This window comes from Podarcis filfolensis (assembly GCF_964270895.1).
Source record: "Podarcis filfolensis genome assembly, chromosome: 2".
NCBI classification, from domain to species: domain Eukaryota; kingdom Metazoa; phylum Chordata; class Lepidosauria; order Squamata; family Lacertidae; genus Podarcis; species Podarcis filfolensis.
In genome coordinates, this window is record NC_139605.1 from 24,108,354 (window position 1) to 24,121,143 (window position 12,790).

The 12,790-nt window shown below is 46.5% G+C and overlaps 1 protein-coding gene across 13 annotated transcripts in view; it reads right to left on the reverse strand.

Annotated features, from left to right (window-relative positions):
* CADPS (calcium dependent secretion activator) overlaps positions 1-4,251 on the reverse strand; it is a 348,429-nt gene extending 344,178 nt beyond the window's left edge. For all 13 annotated transcript variants that reach the window (XM_083600416.1, XM_083600415.1, XM_083600422.1 and 10 more), the window contains exon 1: positions 3,107-4,251. In XM_083600416.1, the coding sequence (XP_083456542.1) occupies positions 3,107-3,460 (354 nt within the window). In that variant the 5' untranslated portion in view covers positions 3,461-4,251. The remainder of the gene's footprint in view (positions 1-3,106) is intronic.
* Positions 4,252-12,790: the final 8,539 nt, after the last annotated feature.

Consider the following 12,790-nt stretch of genomic DNA (forward strand, 5'->3'; position numbering starts at 1 on the left):
AGAGGGGATAACAAAATGCACAACTGTCAGCAGCATGATACAAAAACCATCAACCCCAAACCTAAAACCACCCAAGGCAATAATATTCAAATATAATATGCGCTATCATCAATGTATCCCATATAGATAATACATGTGTATAAGTGTTTGACCTTCCACACTAAACTCTCCAGTTAGTCCCTCTGCAAACTGTGTTCCCCTGAATAATTTTTTTCCAGCCTCCTTTTTCTCGAATGGGCTAATAATAGCCTTGTGATGCGACAAACTGAATGAATTTTTGAATGTCATTTCCATCAATATGTCCTAGAGACGTTCTGGTTTAGAAAGGTCGTTGGTAAGGCATGCAGCCATTTGGCATTCTTAAAAGTTTGCCTCTAAGGTTTTGAATAAATTAAATGTAACTTTGCTTTTTGTTTTCCCCCCAAATAGAGTTTTAAAAAGCTATGTGAGAGCATCACTTAGCTAGAGAATGAGAAGGGAGGCAGATGCAACTGAGTTATCTGGTGTTCTTCACAAAACACACAAAACCAAACTAATTTGCTGTGATTGTCTAGATGATAGATGACCCTGCCCTTATAACTGAAAGTGTCAATAGCAGTTCTTTTCATTGGGAGCTAAATTGTATTGCCTATTTCAAAGTCCACCTGGGTCCTCCGTATCCCTCCTTATTCTTGTAATCTCTCTCTCTCTCTCTCTCTCTCTCTCTCTCTCTCTCTCTCTCCTTATCTCTCTCTCTCTCACACACACAAATAAATATGAATAAAACCTGTTTGCTACTAGTTTTGTAGTGCCCCTTTGGCAAATGCATCTTGTGTAGGTCATACCGGCACTTTGACTGGAAAGGAACCTTTCCTCATACCACAAGAGCAAGCTAGGTTTCATTCAGAAATATAGAGGTATCTGCTCACAAGCATGTTTTCCAGGCTAGGCCTTAGTGGAGTAGTAATTTTCTTTATCATCTTAGGTTCGTATTTGACAAACTACTTATTTATGACTAACCCTGCTGATTCCAGTGGGAGTTTCAAGTTTATGACCTTCATTTACGCAACAAAAATTGTGACAGTAGGGAGAATTGACTACCTTTCCTAAACATAACTCATTTGGAATTCATGGAATATAGACATAACCATCAGCAGCTCAGAGTTACCTTTACTGCAAAGAGTGCAATTTATTTAATTGCACAATGTTTAATAATACTCTGTACGAAGGCTGTACAGTGTATCCTAAGGTTTACTAAATCATTAGGAGTTTTGCCATCTACTTCCATGAGATGTGGACTGCATCTTTAGGCTACAATATTATGCTCCATTCAGTGCAGTGAGATATACTTGAAAATAAACAAGTTATGATGGACTTGGCTCTTGGGCTGGAAATCTCTATTTTGGCAGGAACTCAGTGGTTGACCTTGGGAAAATCACTTTCTGTCTCTAAGTCTCAGTTTCCAAGCTATAAAGTTTAGATTCTAGTGATCTGCTTCACAGGTCTGTTTGCAAACCCAAAGAAGACAGCAGTGCTGAAGCACATCATATGTTAAAAGTACTAAACTATAACTAGAAAATGCATCAACTACGGGATGCAGCATAATAACGGCTGGATTAATTACACCTCTTTTTAAATAGATGTGCACAGAAGGCTAGGATCACACAACAGAGTACTAAGCACATGAGAAATTAAGGTATTTCATCCCCCTTTCAGTTTACTCAAACTCGGTTCACTTTCGGTGTGTCTCTGATTTAAAATTTAGCGTGCATGTGCAGCAGGTACCCCTGCTCCTGGTCAAAAGAATTATGCAGAGCTCATCTGTAGTGCTTTTTTGCATTGTAGAAGAAAGACAGAAAAAACAGGCATGAAAAAGAAAGTGATCTGAACTTAGCGTGAAGCATGTTATGCTCCTGTTAAACATCAAACGCTGCACTGAGAAGGCTTATGGCTGGGGCTCCTCCAGCAGGGACACAAAAGCTCTGCTGCAATAATTGGTTCTTACAGTAGCACAAGCGCGGCAGGCAACTGGGCCAGAGTAACCTTTGCTCAGAGCTCCTGGAGAGCAAGCGCTTGGCTGCTTCTCTCCAGCGGGTGCAGCAACAGTCACCTTGGGACTAGAGGGGTGGGGTGGTGGGTGCAAGAGCGGAGTGATGGAGCCCTTCAGGACTCCAGAAACACATGGCCTGCTTTTACTCTTTGTGATGTGTTGACTTTTTTATTTTTATTTTTTTAAAAAAGGCCTCTTCTGGGAATAGCTGCAGTTACATAAGGCACAGGGGAAGCAGCTGAGAGAGACAGAGAAAGAGAGAGAGAGAGAGAGAGGATATGGATCATCTGACTTCTTGTCCACTGCCAGGGTTATCCCTCTTCAAGCAGCAATGCTGGGTGGATTCTCTCCTACTTTCTTCTCTGGTGCTGACTTTGTTTCTCACTTTCCTCTTCCCATCCCTGCAAATTTCTGCTTCATTTTCACTCCTCTATCCCTTTGGCTTCCAGCAGTACTCCCATTGCCTTGATCCTGGGCCGAGAGGCCCCTCTGGTGTGTATGTGTGTCTCCCTCTTGTCCTTCCCGCTCCCTCTCCTCTTACTGCATTCGAATGCTGCAGGCAACTCCCAGCCTTTCCAGCTCAGCAAGCCACTTCCCACCTCTGTGGTGGTGCTGGACGCAGACCAAGGGGAGCTGGGTTCAAAACCTGACTCAGCCATCTCCCTCTCTCTGAAAAGGTCTCTCTTCTCTGAGCTTCAGGGACTGCTTGCACCTCCTGCCAGGGTTTTGTTGTAGAGAGGGATGAGATCATGGCTGCACATGCACTTTTTTATATTGTATTAAGAAAGAGGGCTGGCCATGATGCCTAAAACTTGCCCAGGGAAGGGTTGCCTTCCCATGTCAGCTGGCCACAGAGGTCTCCTCCTGCCAACCTTGGGGGGAACTTACAGTGCAGCATTAACTGTCCCTGGGGGACTCTGCTTCTCTTGTTCTCCCACCTCCCTGCTCTGACCCTCCTCTTCTGCTAAGCGCCAGGTGATGCTTCTCCTGTCTGCCCCGCTCCCCTCCGCAGACATCTCTGCCTCTTTGCAGGGTCTGCCCGCCAGCCCTCCATTGTTCTCCCCGTCCAGGCGTTACCTTCTGCTGCCTCCGAGCCATGTCGGTGGGCTGCTTGGCGTTGAAGGGGTAGGCGATGCACCTCATGACGAAGACGTACAGCTGCAGCTTCTTCTTGCGCTCCTCTTCCTCCTTCTGCAGCCGCTCGAGCTCTTCCTTCTCCTTCTCGCTCACCACCGAGGGGCTGGGGCTGGAAGGCCGGACGCTGCTGCCGCTCCGGCTGCTGGGCTGCAAGCCCCCGCCGCCCCCCGAGCTCTCGCTGGTCCGGCTGGGCGAGAGCCGTGCCCCAGAAGCCGCCGGGGCCAGCACCTCCTTGCTGCTCTCCTCTTCCACGATCTCATCGGATTCCTCCTCGCTGGACGACGGGTCCAACATGCTGGCGGCGGATCGTGCCCTTGGCGCGCAGCTCTAAGCGGGAGAAAGGACCGAGGGCAGGCAGGCAGGCAGCACAAAGCCCGGCTTGCACTTCCAAGATGCCCTCCTTTCACAGTCTCCTCCGGCTCATCCGCCGAAAGGTGGCTGGCACACCGAATAAAGTCTTGTCCTTCTCCTCCTCGGCCACGACCCTCTCAGCTCCCTGCAACTTCAGCCACCGAATCGCGCCAGCCGATCTCCGGGAAAAAGTCGCGCCGGGGAGCCGGTGCCCGAGGAGGCGAGCTGCCTGCCTCTCCGATGCAGCTGACAGCCGAGAGGGCGCCGCCGTCTTCCCAACAGGAGAGACAGAGAGCGAGCGAGAGCAAACGAGCGCTTACGTGGGTTTATGGCTTTTAACTCTTGCCTACCCGGGACTGGCTCGGTTGCTTGCTGCACAGAAAGGCGTCGGGATCAAAGGCTGCCGTGGCGGCTGGCCTCGCTCTCTCTCTCCTCCAGCGAGACCAGGCTCGGCCCCTCCTGCGATCGATCTATTAATACAGAGCTAGGCAGATGGTGGCTCCTCCGCGCGCGCTCCTCTCCGCCTGTCTCGCTCGCTCGCCTCGCTCTCCCGCTTAGTTCCCGTCAAGCCAATAATAAAGCCGCAGGGCGAGAGGAGCTGACCAGGGTGCTGAATGTAAGCAGCCAACTGCAGAGGCATTGAAAAGCGCCCGGCGCAGCAGCGGCCACAGCGGCAGCAGCAACAACAAGCAGAACAGCCCACCCCGGTCTGCGCAGGCCCAGAGCTCCCGTCTCCTCCTCTTCCCTCCTCACCCACCCCTCCCTGCACGCGAGCGTAGCACATGACTGTTTGGGAAAGTGACGCCCCCCAAAGAAGCATCTGCCCTTACCCAGCTTCCTTCCTTCCTTCCCGCATCCTCCTGCTGCCCCTCTGATTTCCCAGCCCTGAGTTCTTTTCTCCTTCTTCCTGATTTGACTTTTCTTCCCTGCCTCGCTTCCTCGAGGGATGGGGTGGGGCGGCGGAAGGAAACGTGGAGCGGGTTTGCAAGCAGAGCTGAGGAAGAGTGCCAAGGGGTTGGGGGTGTATGTGAGAGCAGCGGCAGGGAAGGTTAGGGGCAGAAGTGAAGATCAGAGGAAGTGTGGGGAGGGTAACGCCGTGGTAGCAGTATGGGAGGCAATGGGAAGAAATCCGATGGGGCGGGGAAGGGCAGGGGACGCTCCCGTTGCAGGCTGATCAGTCTATGGGAAAGGAAGGGCAAATCGGGATAGGGGAAGGGAATCCAGAAATCAAAGCAGGGCAGTAGAAGGGCAAATGAATCAACTGTGGAGACGTGGGGGTGAAGCTACAGTCCTAATCAGAGCCATACCTAGGCTTCGTTGTGCCCTTGGCAAGGAGCTGTATTGAAGCCAGGAGGGACCATGGACAAGAAGCTCAAAAAGTTCTTTTTTTTTTTTTTGGTCACCTTGCCACTTCTGAGCCAGAGTGTAGAGGTGCAGTTTTTGCACTCCCCTGGAAATGCACCCTTGGCCAACCTAACCAACCCCTAGGTATACCCCTGATCCTAATTCCATTTACCTGGGAGAAAGCCCTACTAAATTCAATAGGAGTAGACATAGTTAGGCTTGCACTGCAGCTCAGTTTGATCCTTCTCCCACAATGCTAGGAAGTCCAGGTCAGCCAGTGAAAGTGACTGGCAGAGTATATCCAGGAGAAGTAAGAGAAGGCAAGTGTCCCCACAGTGCAGGATGTCACTGTGGCATTTGTTGCTATAAGGGCTGGTGGCGATGGTAGCTGGTTTAGCTGGCTTTAAAGGAGGGGGGAGGAATTAGGTAAATTCGTGGAGGTTGTGTGTATAAGGGAGTACTAGTCATGTATGGTGGCCCTGTGGAAGGTTGATGTTCAGGCGTAATAATAATAGTTTATTATTTATTCCCCGCCCATCTGGCTGGATTTCCCCAGCCACTCTGGGCAGCTCCCAACAGAATATTAAAAACATGATAAAACATCAAACATTAAAAACTTCCCTAAACAGGGCTGCTTTCAGATGTCTTCTAAAAGTCAGATAGTTGTTTATCTCATTGACGTCTGGTGGGAGGGCATTTCACAAGGCGGGCACCACTACCAAGAAGGCCCTCTGCCTTCAGTAGTGTAAAATGTCAAGTGTAGTAGGGAGCAACCATTGCCCTCGTGTCCTGTTTGTCAATAAAGGAAGCAGGATACTAGACCAGATAAGCCCTTGCTCTGATCCAGCAGGAATCTGCTTATGCTGATGTTCACACAGCATCACCCCACAGAAAAACACACCTCCTGCTGCAGTTTGATGGCATAACAAAAAAATAACCGTTGCGAATTAGAACAAATTTCAGATTTGATTAGAGGATTTGCAGAGTAAAGTCGATATTAATGATGTCTTCCCAAGACTAAAAAGGTGTGTGGGTTTGCTTTTGCAAAATAAAATGGCAGGTCACAACAGTCCCATTGAATTTCATAAGAGCTAAGTGGCTTTGGGAGGAGGGTCTACAGTTATATTTTTAAAAGAACAATATTACCAAGTCTTTGCTGAACTGATTGCAGAGCACCACATACACTTAGCTGGCAGTAAGTTCCATGGAGCTCAGTGAGGTTTAGTTTAGTTTAGATTGGACATGTACAGGGTTGTAGGAATCCTAGACACACTTGTTTGGGATTGAATGCTGCAAATTATGAGCTAGGAAGTCTTCATTTCAATCCTTGCTTTAGTCACAGACTCAGTAGTGTTAAATAAACTGCTCTCTATCAACCCATACCCATCTGTAATATGGGAATAATAGCATTAACAGTGTATCTTAAAGGAATCTTGTAAAAGATTGTCTGCAACACTCTGTGAAGTGCTTTGCCTGCCCTTGTTTATATATCTCTTCTCTCCCTCATTAGTGCTGGGACCATGCTGTTTCTGCCCAGTGTCTTACATGGCATCCCTGCAGTAACAGTACCACAGTGCTGATAAATCTGTTAAACTGGCAAAAGTATTTCTGGAGAAGTATATTCATGAATATGTAGATCCTGTTTTCTTGCATGGTTGTGCTTGCATTAAAGCTGCATACACAATGCAGTCTTATGGTACATCCTCCTGTATGAATCTCACTGCCTATTAAGGCATCGTAACAGGGCCCTGGTTAGAGTCTTGCCTCCTGGAGTACTTAGGACAATGGCAAGGTTTTCTCACAGCTAAAATGTAAATAATTGGGAAATGTGGATGTCAAAACAGCACTCAGAGCAGCTGAGCCAGTTCAGACACTTTAGTTTCCTCCATAGGTTACAGCCCCTGAAGGCAATTGCACAGGAGAAGCATGGTGAGATCTAGGGATGGGGAGAAATTAAATTCAGTTAACATTAAAAGGCAAATCTACCAAATTCTCACTTTCTTAAACAAAACAGTGTCGTCCTTAAAAATGCACAATTTCCTGAATTTTGCAATGCAGGTCTCCAGTCAAGTACTATGTATAAAAATGTATATACTGGGGTAAAGTATGGATAAAAATGAATATATTAAACAAAATAAGTCAGGTAAATGCATTATATTAGGGGGAAGTGGACAAAATGTATATTAGGCAAAATGCATATGAACTTGTGTATATTAAGAGAAATTTGCATTAAGTTGCTGATGAATTTTCACGAGGACTTAAAAATAAATAAATCAGAAACTGGTGTTTAAATGTGGAGGACTGAATTTACAACTGGAAAAATGAGAAACCAAGAGAAACAGAAATTGACAGATTTACTCCTCTCGAGTCTGAGGTTGCAGTCATACACAGTGCAATTCTAACAACCTCTACTCAGAAGTGAATCTATTGAATTCAATGGGGCTTAGTTCCAGGTCAGTGGTGTTAGGGTTGCAGCCTCACTTGGGGGTGAGACCATCAAACTCAGTGAGATTTACTTCTGAGTGGTAACACCAGACTGTGCTTTTATTCTTGTCGAATAGTGTAGGGGTCTTATACTGTACCCCAAGGTTACTCATGGAGGACTTTGTGCCTATGGCTACTGCTGACACAGGGATAATAAAACTGGCACAGATGGCAAGCATTAGCACTCACCATGATGAATATTGCCTCAAGGATTTTTACGGGGAGGGGAATGTGATTACTCCAAGAGCACCTATGCTGCTGTGCATTAAAATTTAAAGATCTTTCTGATCAGGCTCAACATGTAGGCTGCACATAAATGGAGATCAGGGCTGCCTGTGGAGAGCTGTACAAGTCCCCCGCAGAAGCAGAGAGTCATAACCATCGTGTTTCACTTCCGTTTGTGAATGGGAATAGGTGGAAGGGACAGGTCTCAAGCGAAATAGTTGCACAGTTTCTTGTTTCACACGTAGATTGGGGGTAACACTTTTGACAGTGAGCCTGGCTCTTCTATTCCTGTACATTGTTCAGAGCACTGCTGTCACCTCTGCCTTGAGCAGTCCTATTTAGGATCCACTCTGCTCACCCTGAAAAGGGGGAGGGGCTAGAAAGGATGCCCTAAACATAGTCTGCCTCCCTTTCCCCCTGATTGGATTACCGCGCCCAGTGGGGTCACCACCCAGTGGCTGTAAAAAACAATTGAACTTTGGAACATGGAATATATGGACTTCTTTGGGGAAATAATGCAGGATAAACACTGACAATTGAGAAACACCGACCTCCGAGCACTCTAATTGGAGAACAGCCTTTACCAAAGGCATCATGGACTTTGAAGATGTTCAAACTCAGGACAAAAGGGAGAAAAATGCTAAGAGGAAGGCACACTTGGCAAACCCTCACCATGATCAACCCTTGCTCGGAAACCTATGTCCCCACTGTGAAAGACTCTTGGGTTGGGGTAATGCTTAGCGGTGTGGTTCTGTTGCTGTTATTATTGCCCTAATTGCTTAAAATGTTTTAAATTGTTTTAGACGGCTTTTTAACTTGTGTGCTTTAAAATTTGGGGCTTTTGTTGTTGCTTGTAAGATGTAAGATGTGCCTGGAAAGAGAGGAAAGCAGGGGTGACCCAAATTGCAGTGGTTCTAGGCAAGGGGAGGTAATGTGTGGAGGTGGGGCAGGCCAGGTAAGGGGCACATGGAACAGACAGTTGGTGACTATGCCATGTGCCAGCCTCTCCTGGGAAATTATGGTTGCCCTATCAGCCAGCCCTCGGGTCTGTGGCTGCTGTTGCTGAATGCTAGGTCGGCTTAGAGTAAGACCTTCCTCATCCATGATCTAATTGTGGATGAGGAGGCCAATCTGGTCTGTATCACTGAGACCTGGGGTGTGTGAGCAGGGTGAAGTTGGTCTCACCCAGCTGTGCCCACCTTTGTACTGAGTGCAGCATTAGGGCAGACTTGAGGTTTGGGGAGGGGAAGTTGCTGTGATCTATAGAGATTCTCTCTCTCTCTCCAGGCTCTTTGTCCAGTTGGGGGGTGGGATCCATAGTGTGTGTTCTTGACAATGGGCAATTGGGACAGTTAAGGGATTCTGCTGGTTTACTGCCCACCTTGCTGCTCAGCAGTCTCCCTGCTTGAACTGACAGACCTAGAGGCAGCGCTGAGGACTCTCTAACTGCTGGTTTGTGGGGACTTCAATGTCCATATAGCCAACTCCTAGTGGCCGAGGAGGTCTTTGGCCCACCAATAAAATATGTGAGAAAGCTGTCGTCCCCCCCCCCCAGTTGATGGGCAATGCCATTCAAATGGTATGAATGCACCGCATCATGGGATCAATTATGTGGGGCAGGGCTTACCTGGGCCCCCAAATATTTTATTCAAGTTGGCATCCCTGATAAAAAGGCAATTATCTCAGGACTGGGGTGGCTCAGGACTTCATGGCTGCCATGATGACCATGGGGCTGTCCCAACATGTGACTAGCTTATTATCTTGATTGCCTTTCAATGCTGATTTTAACTCCAGCAAATTAACTTCCCTATATCCAGCTTCTACCTGCTTAGCCGACTTCTCACATGTTTATTCAATCCAGCCTCTCTCCCTGGCAGGAGAACAGAAAAGTACAAGCTAACACCTACGTAGGTGGTCAAAAGATGCATAATGTAAAAATGACACCCACAAAAAATGATCACAATAGAAAGAAGCTAGCCTTCAGTGTGTCTTCAAAAAGAGTCCGACTACGTGCCTGTCTATTTTTGCACTGTGCTGAAAAGCAAGCAATGCAAGAGGGGAAAGGAGTGCAATTATGCATATGCAACACTCAGTAGTAATTTTTCTTATTAATAGTTAATTGCATGCAATTATCCACTGTGAATGGATGAATGAAAAGACCAACTCTGTCTTTTCTAGAAGGATGGCCATGTTAGTTTTGTAGCAAAACCAACAAAGTTTTTTGTGATATATTAAAGACTAATGGGTTTATTGTGGCATGACCTTGTGCGAATTGAGCCCACTTCTTCAGATGTGGGTGTAAGTATACCTATACACAAATGAAATGTAAGAGGCACGTCTGTGGGCGTTTCCTATCTCTTCCAACAAGTCCTTTCAGCAGATGTCTTTCCCAGTTTGCAAGTGTATCGGAATTGTCTGTAGATGTTTTGTTTCATTGCTTGTGTGTTTGCCATTCTGGTCTCCTTTGGGAGAAAGAGAAGGATATACACTTAAAAAGACACAAATCAATTTCTGTGCAAAGACCAAATATATACAAGATCAGAGGGTGGCCCATTCACAACAGCAAACATACCACGTTTTTGAGTTCTAACTATGCTATATTAGTGATAGAGAAATATCAAATGAGGTCTTAACTTCTGGATAATTTTCTGGACAATTGATAAATGAACTTAGGTCTGCTCAACCGCAAAAGCAGTGCGTAAGTGACAAAGGGTCATAGAATAATAGAATCATAGAATTATTGAGCTGGAAGGGACCCTGAGGAGAATCTAGTCTAACCCCCTGCAATGCCGGTATATACAGCTGTCCCATAGGGCAATCGGATCTGTAACCTTGGCATTATCATTCTGAAGGCAGCATTTGCTTGATTCACCTTCGGTTCTAACTGCAATAGCGAAGTTGTGTAAAAATGTCCTAATGTGTAACAGCAGACTGCCACGTGATGCTAAATATGCTGATTTAAAAGGGTAAACAACGATTTTAGTAGCATGTTGAAATCATTCTGTGACTTTTGCAAGTTCCCACTATATTTGAGGAAGTGGTTTATGTGCTTGTTGTGTGCCAACTATTGTATAAATATTTTGCACTTTGTGCCGTGCTCAGAGAACTCCTCAGCACTGCTGTGTCAGGGTATCTCTCCCTGTATGCATATAGGAAATACAGGGAAGCCACTGGCATATTATTAAAAATATAATCTCCTGGTCTGATTTCCACAGCACCAGCACAATACTATAATACAATATCCAATGTGGTGTAGTGGTTAGAGTGTTGGACTAGCACCAGGCAGGCCAGGATTCAAATTCCCACTTGGCCATGAAGCTCATTGGATGACCGTGGGCTGGTCACTGCCTCTCAGCATAACCCACCTCACAAGGTTGTTGTGTGCATTAAATGCAGAGAGGGAGTGCCACCTATGCTGCCTTGAGCTTCTTGGAGAAGGTAGTATATAAATGCAATAATACTAAACTAATACTATCAATAAGTGGGACGCGGGTGGTGCTGTGGGTTAAACCACAGAGCCTAGGACTTGCCAGTCAGAAGGTTGGTGGTTCGAATCCCTGCGACGGGGTGAACTCCCGTTGCTCGGTCCCTGCTCCTGCCAACCTAGCAGTTCGAAAGCACCTCAAATTGCAAGTAGATAAATAGGTACTGCTCCGGCGGGAAGGTAAACGGCGTTTCCGTGCGCTGCTCTGGTTCGCCAGAAGCGGCTTAGTCATGCTGGCCACATGTACGCCGGTTCCCTCAGCCAATAAAGCGAGATGAGTGTCGCAACCCCAGAGTCAGCCATGACTGGACCTAATGGTCAGGGGTCCCTTTACCTTTACCTAATACTATCAATATCTGTAGTGGGGGGGGCAAAGCCACACTCACAATTAATTTTGAATTGAAGTCAGTAAAATTTGCTGGTAGCAATTTCACACTGGGGTTTCCCGTTTCAATATAAGGAACACACACACCCCGCACACACACACACACATTCCCAAACACACACAGAAGCATGTTTAATCTTCATACATAGCTCAGCTCTATAGCTTCTAAGATTTTAAAAAGATGTTTTAAAAATATTTCCAACAGCTACAGTGAAATTCCTGTAACTGTGAAGGCTTAGGTGGCTGAATGTGCATCAACGCTCTGGAAAAGTAACTGTGATCTCTAGTTGAATTACATCATCTCTGCTCTCTCCCCCCCCCCCCCCCGCTTTCTTGGCCCTTTTAACTAAAGGAGGAAGCGACACTCAGTCCTTTAATTTTTAATCCCCCTCTTTATAGATAGCTTCACTAGGGATATTCCCTGTTGGGCATCAAATTATGGAAAGATAGGGAATAAACCCTTAGAATGAAGGAATGAAGGCATCTCCTCTAGGACAGGCAAATCTTATGGGAGGACTGGATGACTAATTCTAAGGCAGGATTGTGTAGAGCCATGGAGATGGAATTTTTCAGACTGGAAAATTCCGATGGAAATTTCAGATTTCTAAAGCTGCTCTGGTTTTATGGGGAAAGCTGCGTACTTTGAGGACTTCTCATCTGGGTGAGAGAGCAGATCAATTGCTTCTCCAAAATTTCAAGTGCCATGGTTTTTGGGTGAGGCAGCAAAATGTTGATGAAACTGGCTATTTGTAAACAGGGTAATGCTCACAAGTTCTGTAGAAACCGTTAAAGTATAAACTTGGAAAATGTTCACTTTTATTATCATTGAGGATATGGCATTAGAAATGATCCTGAAGGGAGATCCGTGATCTTCTGTGATGATGACTTTGATCTCTTTCCAGTGCTCCACTGATGACCTCACATTACAGTTGGCACACCTGTGATGTTGAAACAAGGGTGGGGAAACATGGGATAAAATGGTACTGCATAGTGTAGCCAATACTTGTGTAAACATAGACATTCACTCACACTACTTTTGCAGCACAAGAGCTGAGTCAGTATGGGTCTTTCGCATGCCACTGCAATAATGTCAGCAGTCTCCGGTTTGGGAAAGAATCATTGTTCAATTTGCACACTCTGCATACAGACGGCTCCAGGTTCCATCTCCAGCATCTTCAGGTAGAGTGGAAAAGAGTCCTCTCTGACAGTGGCGTAGCGTCGGTTGTCAGCACCCGGGGCAAGGCAAGTAATTTGCGCCCCCTAACCCGTGGATTTGCGCCCCCTAACCCATGGATTTGCCCTAATCCCAGATGTTGCGCCCGGTGCGGCCCGCCCCCCCTGCACCCCCCAC